We start from the raw sequence: 27,519 nt of genomic DNA, 5'->3' as shown, positions 1-27,519 counted from the left end.
ACCTAGACTTGTTTTGGGTGCTATTCTTTGCTTCCCTCACTCTCCATCTTTTTTCCCTACAAAACCCTATTGTTGTGACCATAACTGGGAGTCTGTGAGTCAGCAATGAATAAACTAAATCTCTTGTTGTTGATGTGGTTCTAGAGGCACTATAGGGCTAGGCTGCTGGCTTTTATCTGCTTTCTGCTCTAGGATGGTAAGGGGCTATCTATTCTCACACCTTTTGGCCCTTTCAGAGAGATGTTCACAGCCTCATGCCCTCTTGTCTAGTTTTCTCCTCCTTTTTTCAATTACTTGTAAATAAAACTTTGTTTCATTTTCTTATTTGATTTTTGCAATACTAAAAACTGTTACAAATAAGCATATTTTTAAAATATCTAGTTTTCTTCATCTCTATATTTACTTTAATTATATATCGTTATACTATATATACAATCCCACAGAACCATGCCATTTCTCAACAATCTTCAAAAAGATTTTACTTGCATTTGATATTAATTATATTGTTAGATAATTTCTATATTCTGTTGGGTCATTTTTTTGGGGGGGGAATGGGAACAAATATGGATCCTTTCCAGTCAGGTGGCCAAGTAACTATCTGCCATGTTATTGTTGTTCTTGATTGCCTTCGAGTCGAGCACAACTCATAGTGATCCTACGAACAAAAGGCCTGAAACCCCTCTACAACTATCAACGTTTATCAAAGTTCATAGAGTTTCCGGAGGCATGTTTTTTAGGAAGTGGGTGTCTCTCCTGCTTCCAAACCTGTCAGAGTATGTTATTGTTGTTAACTAACTGCCATATTTGATAGCAAAGACTGGCTGCATCTGAGAAGAATATGAATCCCAGAACACTTAAATTTGTTCATGTGAAACCTATGCACAGATCAAGAGGCAGCTGTCCAATACAACAAGGGAATATATTGCCTGGTTTCAAATCAGGAAAGCTGTGTGTCAGAGTTGCATACTTTCTCCAAACCTATTAAATCTGTATGCTGAACTAATCAACAGAGAATCTAGACTATTGTGAAGATGTGGCTTCAGGACTAGAGGAAGACTCATCAACTTATTTTAGGCAGATGCCACAATCTTGCTTTCTGAAAATGAGTAAGACTTGAAATATTTACTGCAGAAGATCAGAGACTACAGTCCTCAATATGGATTACATCTCAACATTAAGAAAACTAAAATCCTCACCAATGGACCAATAAGCCATCTATCTTCATCATGATAGTTCAAGAAGGTTGACGTTGTCAATTTCATTTTACTTGGATCCACAATCAACACTCATGGGAGAAGTCAAGAAATCGAAAAGCTTTTTATATTAAGGAAACCTGCTACCAAGGATCTCTCCATATTCTAAAGAGCAATGATGTCAGCTGAAAGACCAAGATGCATTTGATTCAGGTCCTGGTATTTCCAATTGCTTCCTATGCATCTGAAAGTTGAACAATGAATAAGACTGACAGAAGAATCCACACCTGCCAAAAGAACACATCAATCTGTCTTGAAGGAAATGTAACCAGAGTGCTCATACTACACAAAGATGGTGAAACTTCCTCTCATTTACTTAGGGCATATTTTCAGAAGGAATCAGTCCTTGGAAAGAGACACCACAGCAAGAAAAGTAAAGGGTCAGCAAAAGGAAGAAACTCAATGTGATGGATTGATACAGTGACTAACTACCACAAGACGCTTGAGTAGCACAGAAAGCATGAGAAGGGTATCGGATAGAGCTGTAATGAGTTGTTGTCACCTTGATGGCAACAAACAAATGTAAACTATATTGTGCATATAATATACTATATTATTAGGGTAATCTTACTTTCTAAGTAGTTACTGCTGCTCATTATTGTTCTACAAAACTGTTATGATGTGCCATCAAGTAATAGCTGACTCATAGCTGTCCCACCAGTGGGTTTTCAGAGGAAGTAAATAGCACAAGAGAAGACTGCTCATCCTTCTCCCATGGATTCAAACCACATGCTTTGAGATCACAGTTCAGCTTCTTACCACTAGGCTATCAGAGCATCCTACATAAACTATAATATCCTATCTATATCACAGTCTTCAATATGGATTGAAGCTCAACATCAAGTAAACAAAAATTTTCACCACTGAGCCAACTGGCAGCACCATGATAGATGTAGAAGAGACTGAGATAGTTAACAATTTCAGCTTGCTTGGTTTCACAATCCTCTTGGCACCAGCAGTTACAAAATCAAAAGACAAATTATGTGGGGAAAATGTGCTGTCCAGGACCTCTCCAGAGTAACAAAGTAATTGTTGCTGAAGAGCAACAATTCAGTCTAGAGACAATGGTGTGCCTGATCCGGGCCATGGTCTTCGCAATTACTTGCTATGCATTAGAGAGCTGGACAATGACTAAGGGTGACAGCAGAAGAATTGATGCCTTTGAGTTGTGGTCCTGAATAAGATTATTGAACATGTCAGTGACTGCCAAGAGAACAAACAGGTCTGTCCTAGAGAGTATGAAATCAAGCTGCTGCTCGAAGGCAAGGATTTTGAAACTCTGTCTCATATACTTAAAGCACGTGGCCAGAAGGGACCAATTCTTGGAGAAGGACATCATGCCTGGAAGGGTGGACAGACAGTGCAAGAGAGGAAGACCCTGGATAATACGGATTGACACAGTGACTAGGTAATTGGGGTAGGTGTGTCGGAGTCAGTGAGATTAGCTCGGGATAGGGCTGGGATCAGAGCTATACCATAGGGCACAGAGTCGCAATTGACTTGACAGCACATAGCAAGGAAACAACATCCTATTAAGAGTTATTTTATTTCCCGAGTAATTCCTGCTACTCATTATTGTTCTATCGAATACATTATTTAATATGCTTAATTTCATTCATGCAAATAATTATCTTAAGCTTCATGAAGTATCTTAATGAGTTTTGGTTACTAGTATATTAAATAAATCCTCTAACCTAGGAAATATGACTGTATTTTGCTTAACAATCACGAGCTGAATTCACTATGAAATGAGAGGGGAACATAGTGTTCCCAGATAAGAAACCTGATTTCTAGCACAGGCACTAACACTATGAACTTGCTGACCTCTCCGCATTTCTTTGGAGTGTCTAGGTTTCGTGGGCAATCTCCTCCCAAGTGATTTACAGCCTCTGAAAGCCCACTGGAGAGTCAGTTATGAACCAGTCTTGACCCAAAGGTAGGTAATAACAAGTGTCAAAATAATCAATTATGAACTCAGAGGTAAGAAATTGCACTGCAATCCCAAGCGCATGCAGTCCAAATCCACCTGCTGCTCCATGTGAGAAGGATGGGCAATCTCTTCCCTTGCAATTAATAGCCTCTGAAAACCCACTGGAGGGTCAGGTATAGGTCAGTTCTGACTCAATGGTACACAACAACAACAATTAATAGAAATGCTGAAGGGTCAAACTCTTCCAGAAGCTCATTAAAAACAAAATTAACAACCAAAACATAATCTGCTTCTAAAAAAGTCACAGCTTTAAGTCCTAAATAATAGAAGTAAATTGATCCACCTGTAGACAGCTGACTGATTTCTGACTAATGAAATCTATTAAAAAAGGAAAAGGCAGCCTTTTAAACAAACAGTGCTAGCAAACTGGGTATCTATTTGAAGAACACTGAAATAAGATCTATAACTCACTCCATATTAAAAAAACAACAACAAACGAAATGGATTAAGAACCTACATGTAAATTTTAAATCTATAAAGATCATCAAAGAAAAAATTGGGGCAAATATGGGAATCCTAATCTATAACTTGAACAGCTTATCAAATAGAACTAAAAAAATACACAATCAGCACAGCATAAATGAGATGACTGAGATCTCCTGGAACTGAAATCCCTAAATTCGCCAAAAACTTCTCCAAAGAGTGGAAAGAGAACCTACAGACTGGGAAAAATATACTTGACAGGGACACATCTGACCAAGAAATAAACCCTAAAATTTATTCAAAACCACCAACACCTCAAAAAGTGGGGGGGGGGGAACCAACCATCAACCCAATCACAAAGGGAGACCTCTTTCATTGTCACTGTGGTGTAACCCATTTGCAGCTGAGATTCTGTTGAGCTTCAAGGTTGTACATCACACAGGAAGAAATTATTTTTCTCCTGTGGAGTCAGTCACGGATTTGAAGTGCCAGAGAGAAGCAGCCTTTGACTCAGTTGTGCAATTCCCCATGGAGGACACTACCAGAGCTCCCTCATTAGCTATTGTTATGTGCCTTCAGGTAGAGTACAACTCACTGTGACTCTATGAATGACAGATCTGAACCCCGTCCTCTCCTGAGCCACACCCATATTCTCAGACATATTTTCTTGTATTGTGTCAATCCATATTCCTGAGGTTATCCGCTTTTTTCAGTTCCTCCCCCTGTGCAAGCTAGTCCTTGGGAGAATAGTCCCTGCTAGCAACATGCCCAAAGCTTCACCATCCTTGCCTCTTAGGAGAGCTCTGGCTGCACCTTCTCTAAGATGTTATCTATTTGTTCTTTTGGCAGCCCATGGGATATTCACTCTTCTCCAACGTGGCAATTCAAAACATTCTTAATTCACTATCCAGCTCTCAGATGCATGCCGTTCTGTTATTATATTGTTGCAGGCGTGGCATCCACATCTTAAACAACATGCTTCTGGTAACTCTATGAACTTTGATAAATGACAATGGAAGGACTTCAGGCCTTTTGTTCATCAGGTCCCTATGAGTCATGCTGGATTCAACAGCAATCAACAACAACAACATGATACGTAGTAACCTTATGAACAATGGCTCTGCTGAACCTTGCCCTATACTGCGCCAACTTCACCATCTCTGAAACACTTGACCCCACTGCTACAGTCACTGTGTCACTCCACCTCATTCAAAGTCTTCCTCGCCTGCACTGACCCTCCAACCTTCCAGGCATGATGCCCTTCTTCAAGGACTAGCCCCTCTGGACAACATGACCAAAGTATGTGAGATGGAGTTTAAAAATTCTTGGCCCCAAGTAGCAACCTGGTTTCACCTTCTCCAGGACAAACCTGTTTGTTCTCTTGGTGGTCTGTGGTAAGTTCAATACTCTTCCCTAGCACCACAACTCAAGGAAGCAATTCTTCTGCCAATCTTTAATGTGTAGCCAGCAAATGAGAAGACCTCGGCCTAGATCAGGCACACCTTAATCTTTAATCTATCACCATTGCAAGTGATTAAAAACTTAAATCAGGTGCATGTTAGTCTTCCAACTGACATCACTGTCCTGCCTGGTGCACTCTGAAGTACTCTGCGCAGGTCCTTGATAGCAGACTTTCCCAATATAAATTGTCTTTTGATTTCTTGACTGGTGGTGCCAAGGGTATTGACTGTGGATCCAAGCAAGATGAGACTGTTGACAATGTCAGTCTTTCTCCATCCATTATGCTATTGCCTATCGATCTGGTGGTGAGAATTTTTGTTTTCTTGATGTTGAGATATAATCCAAATTGAAGGCTTAGTCTTTGATCTTCTGAAGCAAGTGTTTCAAGTCCTCCTCACTTTCAGCAAGCAAGGTGGTGTCATCTGCATAGTGCAGATTCATTGATGAGTCTTCCTTCAATCCTGATACCATATTTTTCTTCATAGAGTCCAGCTTCTCAAATCAGTTGTTCAGCATACAGATTGAGTAGGTATGGAGAAAGGCTACAGCCCTGACACCAATGAGAAACCTATCATCCCAGTAACAATAACAAATTTGAATAAGACAGTCATCTATAATTGCTTCTGAAAGTGTAGAGATACTGAAATTTTCATACATGGCTGGTGGAACTATGAAATTATGTAACTAGTATGGAAAGCAGTTTGTCACTTCTCTTAAAGAGCTGAAAATGGAAATACCATTTGATTCAGCAATTTCACTAGTAGGTATATATCGTAAAGAAATGAAAGCTGCAACATAAACAGACAGATGCACATTCATATTTATTTTACTGATACAATAGCAAAGAGATGTAAACAGCCCAAGAACTCATCAAAGTTGAGTGGACAAAGAAATTAGTATATCTTCACAACATTGGGAGGTATGAAACAAACAATCTGTCATGCACTGCATGGCATGGACGAATCTAGAAGACACTGTGATGAAATTAAATTTGTCAAAAAATAACAAATAGTATGTAAGACTGTATTATAAAAAGCTAATAAAAGGTTTACATACATATCATCCTGTTATGGTTACCAGTGACACAAAGGAAGGGAGTAATAGAGAATAGACACTAAGATAAGTGAAGGCCAAGACAGTATATAATAAGAGGAGAAATGTTATGAAATAAAATATGTATGAATTACGGAAGAACCAATAAGCTGTGTAAATCTATACTCACCACACTTGTACACGAAAGTAGCCTACGCTCCAGTTGACAACCATTCACTTTCAACTGAACAATAAACTTTGGGGTCCTGCATCCCTCTCATAAATGCTGGCACATTCAAATTCACTGCAGTGGCCATAACAACAACTTCAGAGAGTCTCCCCCATCCTCACAGACTATTTAAACAAACATGTTGTCCTTCTCTAACAATTGACCTCGTCTGACAGAATACCCAAAGTGAGTCAGACAATAATCTGTTAAAGCTAATTTCAAAAGCATATTGTCAGGGTTTTGTTCCTATAGTTTCTTTGTCTAGGAGCTCACCTAAAACCGATAACCATGTGTGTGACTGCAGGTATTTGAAGAACCACTAGAATACTTTTCAGAATCGTAGCAACACATAAAGCAGGGCTGTATGGCAAACCGATGGAGAACAGAAGCTAATACTGAGTCCCAGGCAATGAACTTTAGAGATTTTCACAGATAAAAAAAGAGTATTCAAGGAAAAACAAAAGATTACAAATTGTTAGGACTCTGTGTTCTTTGTAGTCTTTGATTTAAATGAACCATTGATAACCTCAGAAGCACAATAGAGAGTCAGCTGTGCATCTGTTCCCACTCGATGGCAATCAGTAAGTGAGTAGGACATTAACATTAGAAAGTGTCAAGGAGAAGGAACATGCAGAAAGACAGAATAATTAACTACAATTCCTGCTGTGAACTGCCACTGAGGCAGCCCCACATTCACGATGAACACATGAAAAGTAGAACAAGTGCTTCCCAGTCCTGAGCCATCTATATGACACACAGGATTTTCACTGCCGGATTCTGGGCCTAGATTGCCATACTGTTCATCCTAATTTGTCTTCATCTAAAGCTCCGCTCACACTCACACGTCTTCAGCATCACCGCAACACGTAAGCCTCCTCTGACACGAGGTGGCTGTGCATGAATGAGATGCACTGGCCAGGTCCTGAACCTGGTTTACCACTTGGAAAGTAAGGACAATACCACTGAACCACCACTGCTGCTCATATAGAAGACATGAATAGAATAAAGCATATATAAAAATTCTCTACACACTTGCTCTTGAAAGGTCTGACAACAGGCATAAACAGTTGCTTTTTTATGTGCTTTGGGCACGTCTTGGAGCCCCACAAATTGTACTGCCAGACTCATTGAAAGCCTATGTCCACGTGCATGCAACTCATCTCAACTATACAATCACAGGTGTCCAAATTACACTGAGAATGAGTACTGTCCCAAAATAGAGCGAGTGAAGAGTTTCAGGAGCAATCTAGAGGAATTATGATGTTTAGGCACATGTGCAACCAGTGCTTCAGCTCTTTACTATAAACTTCAAAACAGTCATGTTTTAAGCATCATTTATACCACTGTTATATGTTTTGGTAGTTCATCTCTACTCACTATATAATTTTCTTTCAAAACTATAGTCATACCCATATCAAAGAGCTAATATTTAGCCAATTCAATTTTTCAACTTTTTATCTTGCATGGAATGAGTTCCTGACATGAAATTATATATTGAGCCAGGATATATGATAATAGGGTTTTATAAGAGAGTTTCTATTATTAAATGCTTTTTACTCAAAAGCTATTACTTTCAAGATTTTTTAATAAAATGATTCGTTCTTTGCCTCTTAAAAATCTGATATCTGTTTTTTCATGGTAAAAGGAACTATTCTGTCTATAAATGGGCATGTAAATTATTATAGTATATAACAGATCTAATATCATTGGTCCCTTATTCTATGGCAAATAGGTTCACATTTGTATGACTTTCTTATTCAATCCTTCTACATCTGCCAAAAACCCCTGCTTGTTCTCTTAATGTGTAACATTTATCACTCTCCCACCTCCCCCATATTCACAGGAAAAGTACTCTTTTTATTCAACCTAAGTCTGTAACCTTTCTCAAGACCAATTCAAAACTCCATCTGTTTTGCTGGAATGAAATATGTTACATAACAAAAACTGAACACTCCAAAGATAGAGTTCAACTTTACTTTTAAATTACTCATTCTGTCTTTCAAGTTTGACTGCTCAGTTTCCATAAAGAAATGTACTCATTTTTTGTAATAATAAAATTTAATAACCATTTCCTTTCATATGCTTGTTTAAAAAAAAAAGACTTGCAGCAATGACAGAGTTAGTTATAACTAATAATAACAGCCATTACTTACCAGCAACCAGGCATGTTCATAGGATTCATTCTCTGCCACTCATAGCTGGCTCTCTATCAAGTTTCTCAGTGTGTAAATAGCAACAAGAGGAGACTGTCCCCATCCTTCTCTTCAGATTCAAACAGCCAGAGACTCTCTCAGCACAACTCATTACTCTCTCTACAATCACTTTTTTTAATGATCCCTTCAGCATTAGCTCGTTTAATTTCTACAATTAAAGTACTGAAGAGCAATAAAGTCAGTACAGAGACTAAGGTGTACCTGATACAGGCCAAGGTCTTTGCAATCACTTGGTATGCGTCAGAGAGCTGGACAATGACTAGGGAGGACAGAAGGAGCTGTGGTGCTGGAGTAGAGTAGTGAATATACCAGGGACTGCTAAGAGAACACAGATTCATCCTAGAGAGGGTGAAACTAGGCTGCTCTTTGGAGGCAAGGATTATGAAGCCTCGTCTGACATACTTTGGACACTTTGTAAGGAGGGGTCAGTCCTTGGAGAGGGATGTCACGCCTGGAAGGGTGGAAGGACAGCGCAGGAGAGGAAGACCCTCGATGAGATGGATTGATTCAGTGACTGGGATAATGGTGATAGGTGTGTCGGAGACAGTGAGATTGGCACAGGATAGAACTGGGTTTAGGGCTGTTGTATGTAGGGTCACTATGAGTCATAGGCAACTCGATGGCACATAAAAACAACAACAAAACACTAATTTTAAAGACAAGGAAAGCTGTGTGTGAATGTTTAATATCTGGCTGTTGAAAGCACTCCTAATGACTTCCAGATAAGTATTATTCCTATTTTATGGATGAGGAAAAGAAGCATAAGAGAGTAAGCTTCACATCATTGTTAGAACTCAGGCAGTGTTTGTGTCCAAAAACTTCAAGTTTACCCTTCACGTTATCTCCACTTGAGATATATATATATATACAGCTTTTAAATCCCTGAAAAGGCTTTTTATCCTTTTCTTTCACTTACCCAGTGCTATCTTGTCAATTCCAATTCATAAAGATCTTACAATACAGAGCAGAATGTTCCACAGGTTTTCCTAAGCTGTAAACTCTTCTATGAGCAGAAGGCCACATTCTTTCTCCTGAGGAGCAGCTAGTAGGTTTGAATTGCTTAACTTTTGATTAGCAGCCCAACACTGAGTGCATCATGCTGTCAGGGCTCCTTTCTTGCACGTAAGTACTTAAGGCTAAATATGAACCATATGTATTTGTTCTGGTGACCTCCAAATCCTTAAAAATATAGTTCGAAGCAGATTCTGTTTGTACCCCAGAGACTGACTGACCGACCCACTGGGTCACTGGCTTATTATGTGTACTATTTAAAGTAATATATGGAAAATGCTTAGGTGAGTGTCTGTCACTGAGACAGCATTCAAAGAACAGCCAGGCTTGTAGCTAAATTTATTGCCAATCAACATTCTGCTATGAAGAGTGACTGCCCAAATTCCTCCAAGAACAAGAGAGGGAGATACTGAGATCAGAGTGGTAAGAGAATTTAATAAATGACCAAAATATAAAGCTAGGAGCCCCACTGGTGCGATTCTTAATTAAATACTTGCCTACTAACCAGAAGGCTGAATGCTTAAACTCAACCAGTAATTCTCTGCAAAAAAGACCTGGCAATATATTCCTATAAAAGAAACCACGAGAATAACAGAGTTTGGTGGGTTGATAAAGGGGTAGGAAAGATGGAAAGGGGACTTGAAAAGATGGGGTAACAGCAGGCATAAATCAATGGTGATTAACTTTATAAAACAATGTACAGAAATGAGTGTATGAAGCACAATGTGAATTAAGGAATGTGTGAAACCAGTGTACATACACTGTATACAAACCAATGAAGAATAAATTAAAAAAAAAATCATCTTCCAGAAAAGTCCTAGGAGCAGTTCTACTTTGTCACAAAGGTTCATTATTGGAGGTGGGGATGACTCAATGATACCTAAAAGCAAGGAGTAGAAAGCAAGCTGTATTCTCAACTTGCGCAGATATTAAAAATCAAACCAGTTGCCATCTGATTGGCACTGATTCTAACTCATGCTGTTGCTGTTACATGCCATCGAGTTGCCTGCAATTAATGGCATCCCTGTGTACAAGGCTCTGAAGTCTGCCCCATCCTAAGTCAGTCTAACTGGTTCTGATTCACCTACTCCCATTACCCCAGTTACTGTGTTAATCCATCTCATCCAGGGTCTTCTTCTCTTGCGCTTTCCTCCACCTTTCTAAGCATGATGTTCTTCTCCAAGGATTGGTCCCTTCTGGCCATGTGACCATAGTATGTGATAGAACGTCAAAATCCTGGCATCCAAGGAGAAACTTGGTCTCACCTTCTCTAATACAGACTTGCTTGTGGTCCATAGTATGTTCAATGGTCTTCTCCAGCACCACAACTCAGAAGCACTGATTCTTCTTCTATCATCTTTTGTCATTGTTCAGCCCTCTGATGCATAGCAAGTAATTGCAAAGACCATAGCCTGGATCAGGCACACCTTAATCTCTAGGCTGACATCATTATTCTTTAGCACTTTGGAGAGGTCTCTGACAGTACACTTCTCCAATGCAATTCTTTTGATTCCAACTCATAGTGACACCACAGATGTCAGCATCAAAGTGTGCTCCATAGGATTCAATGACTTTTTTTGTGGTGCTTCAGGGTGAATTCAAATCACAAACTTTTTGATTAACAGATGAGCATGTTAACTATTTGCACCACCCAAGATAGTCATGTAAGAATCAGTATCTACATAAAGCAAATACATTTTAAAGGTGAAGCAAGTTTTCATGTGTCCTCTCAAAAGTAAAAGAAATGTAGAAATGCTGATACTATTTACTCCAAAGGGCAAAAGAAAAACAACAGAAAATTTAAAAATGGTAGTGAGGAGGGATGTATACAAAACAAAGAAATCTAATCAGAAAAAGAAAAAGTTTCATGTGTTTTTAAGTAACATTCACAAGGACTTTGCTCTCTGAATTCTACTAGTAAGCTCCATTATCATTAGAGATGCTAGAGTAAAAGACATGAGTGTGAAGTCATGTGTGCTTACTGAAAATTTAAATCTAGAGGATGGAAATGTGGGTGGATGAAAAGGAGGAATGTTGAACACAAGAAGACACATGAACAACTTCATGTCAATCAGGTAACAAGATTTGTGACTTTAGCAACAAATACTACTACTAGGTAAACACAATCTTCACCATGATCCTCACTGTAACCGCAGTGCCATATCCCTAAGCCATCAGACAGAAAAGTGAGAGAAAACACACACTGAATGTATAAGAATGAGGAACTACAGAAAATCAAGAGCATCTTACTGTGAAGGCTCAGTTTCATTCCAGCAGAGAGCCTGAACCCAGTACAAAACTCTGCTCTATGAGGCAAAGTGAGAAGAAATTATGATGCTGCTCTCACAAGTCATCAAGTCAGTTCAAGCCTTGTTGCAAAAGAACAAAATACTGCCTGCTCTTGAATCGTCTTCATGATCACTGAGGTCTGGGCTCACTGCTGCAGGCCCTGTGTCAATCCATCTCATTAAAGGTCTACCTCTTTTTTTTTTCTCTACTGCTATTTCACTAAGTATGATGTCCTTCTCCTGAAAGTGGGCTCTCGTTACATGTCTATGATATAAAATCTATCATACTTAATTCCAAGCAGCATTCTGACTATACCTTTTCTAAGAAAGATTTGTTCATTCGTCTGGCAATCTATATATAGTATATTAAATATTCTTTGCAAACTATAATTGAAATTCAACAATTCTACTTTAGTCTTTTTGTTTAGTACAGATCTGCCCAGTGCAATACGCTATCTGATTTCTTAACTAACGCTTCTAGGTTGTTGTTGTTAGGTGCAGTCAAGTCAAGTACACCTCATAGCCCTATGACTCATAACCCTATGAACAACAGATCTGAACCCTGTCCTTTCTTGTGCCAACCCCATTTCTCTGACACACTCAAACCTACTGCTCTTGTGTTATCTGCATGACAAAGTTTACTGAGAAGTCTTCCTCTATTTCTGGTGCCACATTCTTCTTCATAGAGGAAAACTTCTTGAATAATTTTCTCAGCATACAAATTGAATATTGTTGTATTGTTATGTGCCATCAAGTCTCTTGAAACTCATAGTGATCCTAGATACAATAGTTGTGAACTCTGCTATATGTTGAGCTAACCTTATCGTCTGTGAAGCCCCTAGCCCCATTACCCCAGTCATTGAGTCAATCCATCGCATTGAGGGTTATCTTCTCCTGCACTGTCCCTCCACCTCCCAAGCATGATGTCTCACTCCAAGGACTGGTAACTACTTGCAACATGCCCAAAGTGTATCAGACAAAGCTTCAGAATCCTTGCCTCCAAAGAACAGCCTGGTTTCACCTACTCTAAGACAAGTGTTTGTTCTCCTAGTAGCCCATGGTATATTCAATACTTTTCTCCAGCATCATAGCTCAAAGGCATTATTTCTCCTTCTGTCATCTCTAGTCATTTTCCAGCTTTCTGATGCACAGAAAGTAATGGCAAAGACCATGGCCTGGATCAGGTGCACCTTAAGTCTTCATACTGACAGTGTTGCTCTTCAGTATTCTGGAGAGGTCCCTGACAGCAGATTTTCCCAGTACAATTTCTTTTTGTTTTTATTTCCTCGCTGTTGGTACCAAGAGTGTTGATTATGGAGCCAAGCAAACTGAAGCTGTTAACAATTTCAATCTCTTCACTCTCTACAGTGATGCTGCCAATTGGCCCAGTGGTGAGAATCTTTGTTTTCTTGATGTTGAGCTTCAAGCCATACTTGATCTTCTGCAGCAAGCACTTCAGGTCCTCCTCAGTTTCAGCAAGCAGGGTTGTATCATCTGTGTAACACAGGTTGTTGATGAGTCTTCATCCCATCCTGATGCCACACTTCTCATTGAGCCCATGCTTCCAGATGACCTGTTTTGCATATAGATAAAAAAGGTACAAAGACAGGACATATCCCTGCCATACACCCATCTCGATTTTGTTTTCTTGCCCTGTTCTGAAGAGTGCCTCCTTGTCCAAGCACAGTTTTCACATAAGCACAATCAAGTGTTCTGGAATACCAATTCTTCTCAGAGTTAGTCACAGTTTGTTGTGACCCACATAGTCAAATGCTTTTGCAATTAGTCAACAAAGTGCAAAGAGACATTCTTCTGGTATTCTTTACTTTCAGCCAGGATCTATCTGTCATCAACAATGATATCCCTGGTACTACTGCCTCTTCTAATTCCAGCATGAACCTCTGGCAGTTCTCTATGTAACTGTTCCAGCCATTTTTGGATAATCTTCATGAATATTTTGTTTGCATGTTATAGTAATGATATTGTTCTATAGTTTCCACACCATGTTGATCATCTTTCTTCTGAATAGGAACAAACATGCCAAGCAGTGATCCTCCAAAATTCCTGGCATAGTCCAGTGAACACGTCCAGAGCTGCGTCTGGCATTCAAAACATGTCAATTAGCATCTCGTCAACTCTTGAGGCCTTATTTTTTTTCCAGTGCCACTGTCGCTTGAACACTTCTTGCCTTACTACTGGCTCTTGATGATATGGTATTTCCTGAAATATTTCAATGCAGGTCAATTCTTTTTGGTACAGTGATTCTTTGTATTCCATTCATCTTCTTTTGATACTTTCTGGATCATTCAAGATTTTGCCTTTCAAAATCCTTCAGTACTGCAACTCGGGGCTTGAATTTGTTTTTCTGTTCTTTCAGCTTAAGAAATGCCAAGTGAATTCTTTCCTTTTCATTCTCCAATTCTAGGTCTCTACATATTTCCTTATAATTGGTTGCTCTGCCTTCTTGATCTGTATTTTAAAATTTTCTGTTAAGCTTTTTTCTTCAATTTCCCTTTATTTTGGTTTCTTGATGCTATAGTGACATTTTCAGGATGTCTTCTAATACCCATTTTTATTTTTTCTTCCTCCTCTGTCTTTGTATTGACCTTTTCCTCTCTTCATGATTCTATAAGTAAAATGAAACCCTTGACAACTTCAATCTTTTCCCCATTTGTCATGAGGTTGCTTACTGGCCTAGGGGCAGTTTAAATGGGATGTTATAGTCTTTGAACTTAATCAGTAATGGTTCAAGTTTTCTTCACTTTCAGGACCAAGGCTGTGCCATTCGATATTGTAGGTTCTTCCTCTACTCTTGGCCTAGGCTTATCTTCATAATAGTTCTATTTGTTTTTTGTTTTTTTTTTTTACTTGCTTAACATACATACTGGATAAATATGGTGAAATGAAGCAACCTTGATGCACACCTCTCACATCACTATATAAAACAGTATCCCAGTGGTTCTGTTTGAAGGAACTGTCTTTTGGTATAGGTACTGATTCCATAGAAGTACTATGAAAAGGTCTAGAATTTCCATTCTTCTAAAATTATCCAAATTTGTTATGATTCACACAGCTGAATTTCTATATCATCAATGAACACAAACATCTTTCTAATATTTTCTGATTTCAGCCAAGACCTGTCTAACATCAGCAGCGCTCTCTCTCCTTCCAAGTTCTGTTTGAACCCAGTCTAAACTTTTGGTGGTTGTCTGTTGACAGACTGCTGCAACCATTTTTAAATTCTCCTCAGCAAAACTTTGCTTGCATATGATACTGATAGTATCATTAGATAATTCCAGATTCTGCTGACTCACATTAAAAAACAAAATGAGGACAAATACGAATCTCCTCCAGGTGGTTCACCTGGTAGCTGCCTTTCAAGTATGCTGGCTTCCAGCACTGTATCTATTTGTCCCAACATCTCCATTGGTATTCCTTCATATATTCACATTCCTCTACTATTAATAGGTGTCTACAGCTGTTTCGTCTCATTTTGAATTGTGCTTGATCAGCAGATAATGAGCCACTTTTACTCTCAAAAACTCCCTTCATAAACTTAAGGTCTGCCCTTCTTTGAGTAGACAGCTCTTCCCAACTGGTAGCTCAAATGCCTTCCAACCTGAGGGACTCATTTCAGGTAAACAGACCACATTCTGGTACAATCTTAATCATAAGGTTTTCACCCAGGGCACAATAATAGACAGTGTTCCACAATTATTTATAATATTTTTACTGGCCCATTTCTATTTTGTAAGAAGTAGATCAACAGGTCCTTATTTCCTAACCCATCTTAGTCTAGGTCCTCCACCTCAACCACTTAAACCTGTACACCACAGGTGCCTCTACTAATACTGACCTATCAGTGACTTAGCTTCCAGCATCCAGCAACTTCCAAACACCAAGGAAAAGTGATGAGAAAAAAATTAGCAAGGGGAAAGAAAATACAAAGAACAAATTTGATTATTAAAAAATTACTTTAACTGATTACTTATTCTGTAGTACTTATTTTTAAATTTAATACTTTTATCTTGGTAATTATGCATACAGTTAATTAAATTCCATAATGCTGTTAATCTCAATATTGCACAATTAAAATAACATAAAATTTTCTTTTTTCTTTATATTGAGGAGTAACAATTCACAGTTCTGCCTTGAGGGAGGAGAATTTCTTTTTTAAAAAAGTATTATGTTTACAGGCCATAATGTTTGAAGTATATGCCGCAATGAACTCTCAACTCTTAATGCTTTGAGTCAGAACCAGCTCATAGCTGCCTCTTCACTGGGTTTACAAGGCTGGAAACACACACAGGAGGATACTGCACATATTCCTCCCAAGGAGCAGCTAGTGAATTAAAACCACCTGCCTTTAAGTTGGCAATGCAACTCTTTACTCACTAGGTCAAAGATCCCTGTGCTGCAGTATACGGCTACAACTTGTGTTCAAGTAGAAAGAGTGTTGGAAAGATGCTGACACAGAAGACATGGACGTAAATCTAAGATTGAATGAACAAATCCCTGCTGTATAAGTTAGTAGGTTAAGTCTCAGTAAAGGCTTTGAACATCGGTGAATATTAGAATGCAGAGACTTCTTGCTATCACCAAGCACAGTGGCATAATATAGGGACTTGTACTGCTAACCGAAGGCTGCACATCTCCAGTGCTTGTGATCCATCGGCAGCTTTGCAGCAGAAACATGGGCAGTATCCAGCCTACTCAATAGCATTAAGCTTCTAAATTATCATTGTTGCTGTATATGAAGAGTTAGAACTGATTCATAGCTGACCCTCCAGTGGGTTTTCAGAAGCAGAAAATCACACTGCAGGCAACTGCACATCTTCTCCAGTGAAGCAGCTGTTACACTAGTTTTGGGTTGGTTGGTTGGTTCTTGTTTTGTCTGAAAAATTATACTAAGGTAACAAAACAAAAAAAAGAAAGAAAGAAAGAAAGAAACCCAAAAGGAAAATTTCTCTAGTTCTCTTTGTAAAATGGTTTTGGTGATTTTTTTTTTTTCATTAATTTTCTTGAAAAGCTAAAATAGGTCTTTTAACCACCCAAAACTCTCCAGGGTCAACTGCCATCTCTTGCTCACCTTATGCCTCAAACTTTGCTTTCCTCTTTCTGGGCCTTATACCTTATTCAAGAAAGAGCCTTGCTTAGCTACATGTCCAAAGTATGAAAGACAAAGCTGTATCATCCCTGCCTTCAAGGAGCTGGACCCTTTCCAGGACATACCTGTTTGTTCTTTTGGCAATCCATGGCAACGTCAGTAGACAGAGGGTCCGCAAAGGATAGGAAGACCCCCCCCAATACTATGACTGACATGGTGACTTCAACAACGGGCTCTGGCATCTCAGAGAGGGTAAGAGTGGTACAGAATACAGCAGGTTTCAGGTCACCTATTCCCTAGGTGGGCTGTGAGTTATACTCCACTCGACAGCACCTAACAACAACATACCTGCCTGTAACTTCACTTTAAATGCAAACAGCATTTTAACAATGCGCAAAAAGCATTCTAAGGCACAGAGTCTTTTGCTTTCCAGCTGTTGTTGCTTTTAATCTTGACTTTGCACCAATGATCTTACCATGTAACCATTTTATACTTAGTTTACACATTCAACAAAAGAGGGCAATAGTATCTCTTCCTCAGTGTTAGAGATTAAATGCTATGACACACTTCAGAACTAACACAGTAGACATCAAAGCAATGAATAACAGTTCCCTTTCTGGGCCTTTCTGTATCACTTGTTGAGCTCCTATGTAGGCCTTAAACTTCAGTTTTTATTTCTCTCTTTAAAAACCCTTTTACCCCATATTCTGTCAGATGTCTTTGAGTCCACTCTGACTGGCAATGCCATTTAGAGCACAACGTACTGCATAAGGCTGCTGGTGCTGGGAGCAGATCACCAGGCTTTTCTTCCATGGTATTTCAAGGTAGATGTAAACTTCAACCTTCTACAACCATCTAAGGACTCAGTATTCCTTTTACCTGTACTTCTCCTTTGCAAGACTTCTGCGCTTTCTTTACTGGAACTTTAAAAGGATCTCTATTGTATCTTAATTGCTGTTGGTACACATTTCTGCCAAATTAAAGTTAAAAAGATGAGATTTTTATTTATCTAATTGTTTTCTCCACCAAATACAACAAAAGCAATACTAAGTGCTTATTAACATTTGTTGAGTAGATGAATAAATGTTAATGAAACTATGATAACTAAAACACTAAGGAAGCCTTTCAAATATTTTTATAATGCCCTACTTTTAAGTACAGTTCCTAATGACATCCCATGGATAATGAAATTATAATTTTTATTGTTCCTGCTGTTTTTATTCAATAAGAGCCTCCTATGTGATGTGCTGCTACCAGCAAACAAAACTTAACAAAAATAAATAAATAATCCCTAACCCTGTAGACCTTATATTTCTCTTACGTGAATCAGTGGAGGAATAAAAAACGTTATCCTGTAAATTCGCCTGAAAGAAAAAAAAAATCATAAAACACATATCCATTATTCACCAATCATTTACTAAGTATCAAAATAACAACAGAAAGCCATGACCACACATTAAAGTAACTATTTAAATAAAGGTACCATGAAATTGGCCTGTTTTTTAACCTCCAACCTTTTGTACTAAACAAGCATAGCTGATTTAACGCCTCCCAAAATACTGATGTATGAGACCCATTTCCTTGTAACTGAAAAAAATAATCCTTGTGATTTCAATTGAAGATCTATGAAAGATGAGATTCTGGTACAATCTTTTTTTCCCTTGCCTTCTGGTAACAGGCACTAATATATTCTTAGCCTTCCAGAAGGGCAGAAGTTTTTGTTGTTTTAACCTATCCCATTTCAAACTCTGATCTTAAAATATTCTTCAGTTTATAAAGGAAAAGTATTTATGAAACTTTGTAACGGGTTATTTTTGGTGTGTCTATCTTCCCTCTCACCCTGAGATGATAAGGCTGGAGTTCACCTAGAGGTTCTCAGAGAAAAGCCCTGGGGGTCAAATGAAAAATCAGCAACAGAAAACCCTACAGAGCACAGTTCTGCTCTGATACACAAGTCAGAAGTGACTCCAGGTCATGTATCAGTATTGCATTTCCACTAGAAAGAGGTCCTGGCTTCCTTTTGTGGGAGGGTTGTATGTGCCTCTAAATCTATCAGACCTTTCAAAGAGCCCTGGTAGTGTAAAGCCTACTCTTCTGGGTTGCTAACCAAAAGGTTGATAGTTCAAATCTACAAGCAGCTCCCCGAGAGAAAGATACTATAGTCTCTCCCAAAGATTTACAACCTTGGAAATTTAATGGAGAGTCACCCTGAGTTGGAATTAACTTGTCAGTGGAGTGAGCTTGGATTTTTGTTTTATTTTTTCTTTTGATTCTTGGGCCAAGACAGCCTAGTGATTCAATAGTTATGTGCTCATCTACTAACTAAAATGTCAGGGGTTCAAATTCACCAACCAATCCTCAAGAGAAAGAGGTGGCTATCTGCTTCCTAAAAGGTTTACAAATCTGGAAACCTATCAGGACAATTCTACTTTGTCCTACAGAGTCATTATAAATTAAATGGATTCAGACAATAACAGGTTCGCCCCGAGTCTCTGGGAAGAAAACTAACAGGTTCTACTTTGCTTTATCTCCCACCTTATCTATCACCCTACCAGAGCATAAATTCTCCTTTACCATTCTACTTACAACATCTTGAGGGATACATTGCCTAACTGTCCAGTAAAAAAAAAAAAAAAAGCAAAGTGAATGTGATATTCAAATACTTGATACAGATGGTAAGTAAACACCACTTCAATTAAAGATCTTCCTCAAACATTATTTCATTTCAAAATTACAAATAAGGCTCATTCATGCTCAACAAAGTTCAGTGATCTGCTCCTAAAATTATTTTTAAGTTACAAAATAAAACACAAAAGATAGTCTGGGTGTCTCAATCAGGGAAGGCTAATAATTAGCTGGTTATAACGCCAGGTTGCTTTCTGAAAGGGCCTGAAGACACAGGTTGTTAATAGAGTTTTCACTTTAGCTGGACCTTCTGGTTATTTCAGACTCGGATGGAAAATTTAACAGTTTATTATGAGCCAAGCCTTGCTTCACTAATTAACAGAACAACAGATACATACAGACAGACAAACACACATCCACCCACTCACTCATCCACATGCATCAATAATGCTAGACTCTGGATCACTTATGAGTCAAAATGAGTTTGGTTTCGTTTTTTGGTTTTATTTTCTAGAAAGTGCATGCAGGGGCTCAGATGGTAACTAAAAGGTCTGGTGGAACCCACTCAGCAGCTGCTGAGAAAAGGCCCGGAAGTAGTATACTCTTGTAAGACCCTTCTGGGGCAGAAAGCTCTCAGCACTCGTCACTGAGAGTCCAGTCTGCGCAATGATTCAGTACTAGAAGCTGGATTTCAAGCTCATAGTGTCTGTGTGTGGAGCTGTATGAATGAGGCTCACTTTCTAAAACCCTACAGAGGAGAGGTGGATGGATAGATCATCAAGAGGCAAAGGTTTGAAGTGCTGTCATCAAGCTCGGCCACGAAACAAACAAGCCAACCCCTGAATTCTGAAATGAAACCTTCAAAAAGCATCAGAGGTCTCGAAAAACTACTAGCGAAATCTAAGTCTCAAGCCCTCACTTGCCCTCAAAAGCTCTTTCTAATAATACTGAGCACCTTCCGTTGGCCAAGAACTTGCCTCCTCTGCCCAGCAAGCAACGGGAGTGGAAGAAATCAATGCCAGAGGAACCGTAATCCCTTCATTTTTTGACTTAAATTGCAAACATTTATCTTGCTGGGCATGCATCCACAGGGGGAATCGCTCCTAAATGAATTTAGGAAGTGAACACTATTTTAATGGAACCACAGCAAAGCGTAGAGGCAAGGAGGAGAATGGGTGAAAATGGACCTAAAGAGAAAAGTTACAAAAATAGGAGAATGGAAATAACTTGGGGAAAGGATGCCCAGATAAGAAACAGTACAAAGAAGAAAAGCAAAAAGAGAAAATAATACTCTTAATAAAAAGAAAGAGCTACGTTGGAAAGGAGAGCTGGCAAGAGAACAGTTTCAGAGTGCAGTTATGTGTTTATTCTGAAAATTCTCTGACTTTGCTACTGGGAGTGGAGTTGGGAACCCCGGAAAAGGCCAGCAGAGGGAAAATAAAAGTGGAGCAGGGCAGGAAAGTAAAGAGAGTAAGAGGAGGAGAGATACCAGGTAGGGCTGGTTCAAGGCAAACCTAGGTATCAGAAAGGTCTCTGGAACTGCTCAGGGGGCGTCAATTGAGCAGTGCGCGGGGCCTTGGAGAGATTACAGCGGACCCCACCCAAGGGGACCAGGGGCCAGAGGAACACCAGGCAGGCTCTCCAGAGGAAACTAGAGGGAACTGGGGACCTGGAAGACTAGATAAGGGAGAAAGGGAACGCTAAACGCTAGTGAGAGGACAGCAGTGAGTAAGGTCCAGGGCGGTGACGTCGGGGCCCCGGCATGCCCTCCGTGGACCCCAACTCACCGATGCCGAGTCCCACGACCAGGCGACCGGCGAGCAGCGTCTCCTTGTTGTTGGCCGCGGCCAGCACCGCGGAGCCGGCGGTGAAGAGGGCACTGGCCAGGAGGATGGCGGCACGGCGGCCGAAGACGCCGTTGAGGACCCCCCCGGCCAGCGCCGAGACGGCGGCCGCCCCCACCGTGCTGGACACGAGCAGCTCCTGCCACAGCGCGTCCAGGCTGAGCTGTCGCTTGAGCAGCAGCATGGCCCCTGACACCACCCCGGTGTCATAGCCGAACAGGAAGCCGCCGAGCGCCGAGAAGACGGCCACCACGTAGACGAAGGCGGGGGTCTCGTCCTGCTGGAACTGCCGCCGCGCCGCGCGCTCCAGGTCCCCGACGCTGCCGCCCGCGCCCGCGCCGCTCTGCAGGCTGCTGGTGGACTCGGCGGCCGCCAGCAGGCTGCGCTCCCCAGCCGCGCTCGCCGCGTCCGGCTCCTGCTGCTTCCTGCGCCGCTCGCCCATCAGGCTGCTCAGGCTCCGCAGCGTGTACTCCACATTCTCGCTCGCTTTGCGGGACATAGGGCAGGGGCCCGGGGCTGCCCGGGGGGACGAGGCTGCGCGGGCCGGCGATCTCGGAGGGCTGCACAGCCCGAGCCGGCGGGAGCGGGAGCAGCCGCCGCTGCCGCCGCCGCCGCCGCCTTGCTCCTCTTGACTCCGGCTGCCACGGCAGCAGCCTCTGCCGCGGCCACTCTGGGGAGAAAGTTGCTGGCCGCAGAGCTCAGGCGCCGCCGAGTTGGAGCCTGGCGGGTCTCACTGGAGACTCACGCCCCGCTCCTGCCGAGCTGGCGTTGCAGAGCAGGCGGGAGGCGGGGCCGTGGTCACATGCAGCCCGAGGCCAACAGGGCGGAGCCTGTGGGGCGGGGCCTCGGGACGCTCCGCCCACAAAGCTATTGCAGCTTTGCCCTGGCTTGAACCCCCTATCTGATCATAAGCAAGCTCTTATCTAGGCTCCCCGTGTAGAAATGATTCTGATTTAAGGGCTGCTAGGGAGCTCTGGCAGTCAAGGCGGCCTAGTGGCAAGAAACTGCGTTGCAATACTGCATGCACACAACAACAACAACATGGTTTCTAGCCAGCTCTAGAAAGCTATACGAAAGGCACTCAGTTCAAATGGACCAGCTGATCCACCAGAAAAAAGATGGACTATCTCTTTCTGTGCGGTTTATTGCTTCTGATAACCCGCTGGAGAGCCACCTATGAGTCTCTTCCGACTCCAAAGTACACAACAACAATCGTTTCTTGAATCAGAGGTGATTGTTCTGATGTACTTTTGTGTCAGAACCCACCCATAGCTGACCCTCAGCATGTTTTTAGAGGTAGTAAATTGCAAAGGAAGAGATTGCCCATCTCTCTCTTATAGAGATATTGGTAAATTATAAAACTGTACCTTTGCATTGACCCACACATCACATACTTTGGGCATGTTGCTGCTGTTCTGTGTCACAGAGTCAGGACCAAGTAACTGCTGACTCTCCAGCAGGTTTTCAAAGGCAGTAAGAGCAGTAGAAGGAGACAAAAAAGACCAGGATTCAGAAGCAGTAGTATGGAAGGAAACGTCTGTCGTTTTTCTGAGAAACAGCTGGTGGATTTGAACCTCATGCCTGTGGGATTACAGCACAGCTTCATACCACTCGGCCAGCAGAACTCCAGTTGCACGTTCCTAGGCAAGGCAGACTTAAAGAGGAACATCATGCTTGGAAAGTGGAGGGTCCATGAAAGAAAGGAAGACCCTCAACAAAATGGATTGACACAGTGCAGCAATGGGCTTAAGTGTATCAGAAGTGAAGAGGATGGCACAAGAAAGGCACAGAGGAAACAGTATTGTTTCTTGAAGGAAGCTGGTGGCCTACTGGCAAGGAATTGTGCTGTCAACCCAAAGGTTCATGGTTAGAATTGACCAGCTGCTCTGCAGGAGAAGGATGGGCAATCTCCTCCTGTGCAATGTACTGCCTCTGAAAATATGCCTGTAGTACACAGCAACAACAATGTTGGGGGCAAGTTAGTATGGAGATGTCAGGTAACAGTTCCCTGACTGTGACGTTACTTGGTTGGGGGAATGGAGGGAGAACTCAAACAAGCCTACCTGCCTTCTAGTAGTTTGGGTTTGGCCAGTGGTCAGAGCTGGAAAAGGTCCCAACGTGAAAAATACTGTGATATAACATATAACAAGTACCTTACTTTTTACTGTATTGTAACATTGTCAAACATATTCTTGCTCTCTGTGACTAAATTATTTGGTTCTAAGGTGACTTAGGACCAGGTTTGCCCATGTCTGTAACCAGATTCTCTGTCATTACCAAAAGGTGTGTCATTAGGATTAGTGTCACCCCTTCCCATGGACCTTCTCCCATTCTGGACCATAGAAAATACTTATAATCCTTTTAAATTATTGAATAGTATGTAATAAATGTAGTTGCAGATTGCTTATGTTATTTCTTAAATAATAATGAATAATAACAGCAAGTATGTGTCCTTGAATTGGATTACAACATTATTAGTAATAGCAGAAGCCTTTTTTCCAAAAATCTTTTTCTTTTAAAAAATTCTCAGAAATTACTGATACAGCATCACAAATACTGTACTCTTACAGTAATCACTAGAAAATGTAACAAAAACAATCAAGGATCAAAGAAAACAACTGTGCAAATATATGTGAATAATGACAGCTTTGATTTGAGTATATTAGAAAGTTCAAAAAGGAAAAAAGTATAAAACTTTTACTTTGTAGGTATATTGATACATGTAAACTGTGATTATGTGCCGTTGAGTTGCCTGCAACTCATAGCGACCCTGTGTACAACAGCTCTGAAGACTGCCCTGTCCTGAGCCAGTCTCACTGACTCTGACACACCTACCCCCATTGCCCTACTTATGGTATCAAAACATCTCACTCAGAGTCATCCTCTTCTGTGCTGTCCCTCCACCCTTCCAAGCATGATGTCCTTCTCCAAGGATCAGCCCCTCCTGGCCACATACCCAAAGTATGTGAGATGTAGCTTCAAAACTTGCCTCTAAGGAGAAGCTTGGTTGTCAAGACTGTTTTCCAGCCCTACAACTCAAAGGCGTCAATTGTTCTTCTGTCATCCTTAGTCATTGTCCAGGTCTCAGATGCATAGCAAGTAATTATGAAGACCATGACCTGGATCTGGTGCATCTTAGTCTCTAGACTAACATTGTTGCTTCTCAGTATTCCGGAAAGGGACTGCTTCCTGGTCTAAGTATGGATTTCACATAAACACAACTAAGTTTCCTGGGATTCTCATTCTTCTCAAGGTTAACCACAAGTTGTTGTGATCTACACAGTCAAATGTCTTTGCATAGTCAATGAATCACAGATAGATATCCCTCTGGTACTCTTTGCTTTCTGCCAAGAACCATTTGACATTGGTAATATGATCTCTAGTGCCACAACCTCTTCAAAGCCCAGCTTGTATTTCTGGTAGTTCTCTGTCAATTTACTGTTCCGGTCGTTTCTGGGTAATCTTCAGCAAAATTTTGCTTGCGTGTGATATTGTATGGTAATTTCTGCACTCTGTCATGTCAGCTTTTTTTGGAATGGGAATAAATACAGATCTCTTCCAGTCAGATGAGCAAGCAATTTTCCTCCAGATTTCTTGGAATAACTGGGTGAGCACATCCAGGGCAGCATCTGCTTATTGAAAAATGTCAACTGGTATTTCATCAATTCCTGGGGGTTCATTTTTTGTCAAGTCCTTCAGAGCAGCTGAACTTCCTCCTTCATGACCATTGCCTCTTGATCGTATGCAGTTTCTTGGAATTCTTCTTTATCAGCCGATTATTTTTGGTACAGAGACTCTATACCCTTACCATTCTCTTTTAATACTTCCTGGATCCTTAAGCATCAATATAGCCTCCTTAAGTATTGCAGCTCGAGGCTCGAATTTGTTTTTTAGTATATTCCACAAAATAAGTTTTGCTGTTGTAATTAACTGCAATGATATTTTTATAAAAATACAGTTCTGCTAAAACAATTGCATTTAAAATGTTCTATGTTAGACATTTTGATGTCACCCTTCTTATCCCCATTCCTACTTATCTCAAAATATTAACTATCCTGCCTTAGTTCAAAGGGAGAATATACATGTCTCGGTTGAACCCTTAACTTCTTTCATGGGCCTCTGATGATTTAAAGAAAACTCACTCTTCTTCATCTGTGTAATTCTCACTAATAGAAAGAAAACAAAAGAATCCAATTTGTGGTTCTGTAGATAATCTCAACCTTCTTCCCCTTAACATTCACCAAAGGAAGACTGAGAAATCCCTATAGCTGTCCTCCATTTGCAGGGCTATTTTAACTGCACTACATGTTGCAAGGAGGGACCGGTCCTTGGAGAAGGATGTCATGTTTGGGAGGGTGGAGGGACAGCACAGGAGGGGAAAATCCTCTACAAGATGGTTTGATTCAGTGACTCAGGTAATTGGGGTGGGTGTGTCAGAGACTGTGAGATTGGCGCAGGACAGAGCATGGTTTAGGGCTGTTGTACATAGGGTCACTATGAGTTGCAAGTGACTTAATGGCACATAAGAACAACAACAATGATATATTCTATTCCCAACTCAAAGACAACAGTTCAAATCCACCAGATGGTCCAAGGGAGAAATACGGGTAGTCTCTTCCCATGCAAATTACTGCCTCTGAAAACTTGCTAGAGGGTTAGCTATGAGTAGATTCCAACTGAAAGGTACATAACAACCACAAATTTATTTAACGTTTTTTTCCCTTTGTTTGTTGAAGAACAGTAATAGCATTATTTATAGGTTTCATTGTTGTTGTATAAATTGTTAATTGCTGCTTTCCTTCCTTTGATATAAATTCTTTAAAAATCACTTTTCACAATTCTACATCAACAAAGGTAGAATTTGTCCCTTCTCACTGCTTTCACTCTTCAAGCTGAGGTCAGAATGTGAATATTCCTCCCAATTCTGATGCTGAAAAAATTTCTTAGCCTGGAGCCATTTGGCATTCAGACGAAGTAATTTTTTCCCCTTTTCCAGAAGCAAATTTTTTTCATCCCTGTTTAAATAAAAAGTTATGTTTAGTTCTTGTCAAAAGTATTTTCTTTTGAATTATCAGCCACCGTTCTCAGTAATATAAGACTTTCTTCTCTAGCAGTAAAGAGAAATTAATTCATTAGTTTGGGGTATTTAACTGTTTACATTTCTTTTGTGATGTTAAAGCACGGCTCTACCATCATTCTCACCAATGAATGAAATCAGAAAGTCTTAAATTCTGCAGCAATTAAATCTAATATTCAGACCTCTCACCGATTGAGTGAGCCTGTGTTCTTGCCTATGACAGTAAAGTCCCGCCCCCTCGTGGTGGCTTGGAAAGGAACATCTGCTTGCTGAGAAGCACTAGGCGGGCACTGGGACAGCTCCATCTTGCCGGGACCAAACCAGTTTCCTTTGTTTCCAGCTCTCCTCTGTAGTGATGAGCACATTGGCTCTTGAGTATTACTTTCTGTGAATTTACTTTTTGTGTTATAAGAGACTAAAGTACTTAGACGGTACTTACTCCTTGTCATCAGGCAAAGAGTGATCTAGCTACTATCAGATTGCATCTGAGAAATGTGACACGAGGCTTAAGAAGACATCTGGCTGAGCATTAGCAGTGTAGTCTTCAGTCCTTTGGAAGAAGGTAAGTTCAATATAACCCAGGATGGAAGTATATAAAATGAAGTCTTCAGAGGCCTGTCCCAGTCATGTTGTTGTTGTTGTTACGTGCTGTCTAGTCGCCAGCGACTCATAGCAACCATAACAACAGCCCTAAACCCTGCTCTATCCTGTGCCAATAGCACTTCCTCTGACACACCCATCACGATTACCCCAGTCACTGAATCAACCCACCTAAGAGGGTCTTCACCTCTTGCGCCATCCCTCCACCCTCCCAAAGCATGATGTTCCTCTCCAAGGACCTATCCTTCCATACAACATGTCCAAAGTATGTCAGAAAAAGCTCCAGAATCCTTGCCTCCAAGGAGCAGCCTGGTTTAACCCTCTCCAGGATGAATCTGTTTGTTTTCCTAGCAGTCCATGGTACAT

At 40.7% G+C, this 27,519-nt stretch overlaps 1 protein-coding gene across 1 annotated transcript in view; it reads right to left on the bottom strand.

The window, feature by feature from the left end:
- SLC2A13 (solute carrier family 2 (facilitated glucose transporter), member 13) overlaps positions 1-22,018 on the bottom strand; it is a 582,019-nt gene extending 560,001 nt beyond the window's left edge. Inside the window, exon 1 of the mRNA XM_006888200.1 lies at positions 21,420-22,018. Within this exon, the coding sequence (XP_006888262.1) occupies positions 21,420-21,975 (556 nt within the window). The 5' untranslated portion in view covers positions 21,976-22,018. The remainder of the gene's footprint in view (positions 1-21,419) is intronic.
- Positions 22,019-27,519: the final 5,501 nt, after the last annotated feature.

This window comes from Elephantulus edwardii, unplaced genomic scaffold (genome assembly GCF_000299155.1).
Source record: "Elephantulus edwardii isolate Elephantulus edwardi_28Jun2011 unplaced genomic scaffold, EleEdw1.0 scaffold00065, whole genome shotgun sequence".
Classification (NCBI taxonomy): Eukaryota; Metazoa; Chordata; class Mammalia; order Macroscelidea; family Macroscelididae; genus Elephantulus; species Elephantulus edwardii.
Note: the sequence above shows the minus strand (reverse complement) of the source record. Positions and strands in the feature narration are given on the sequence as shown.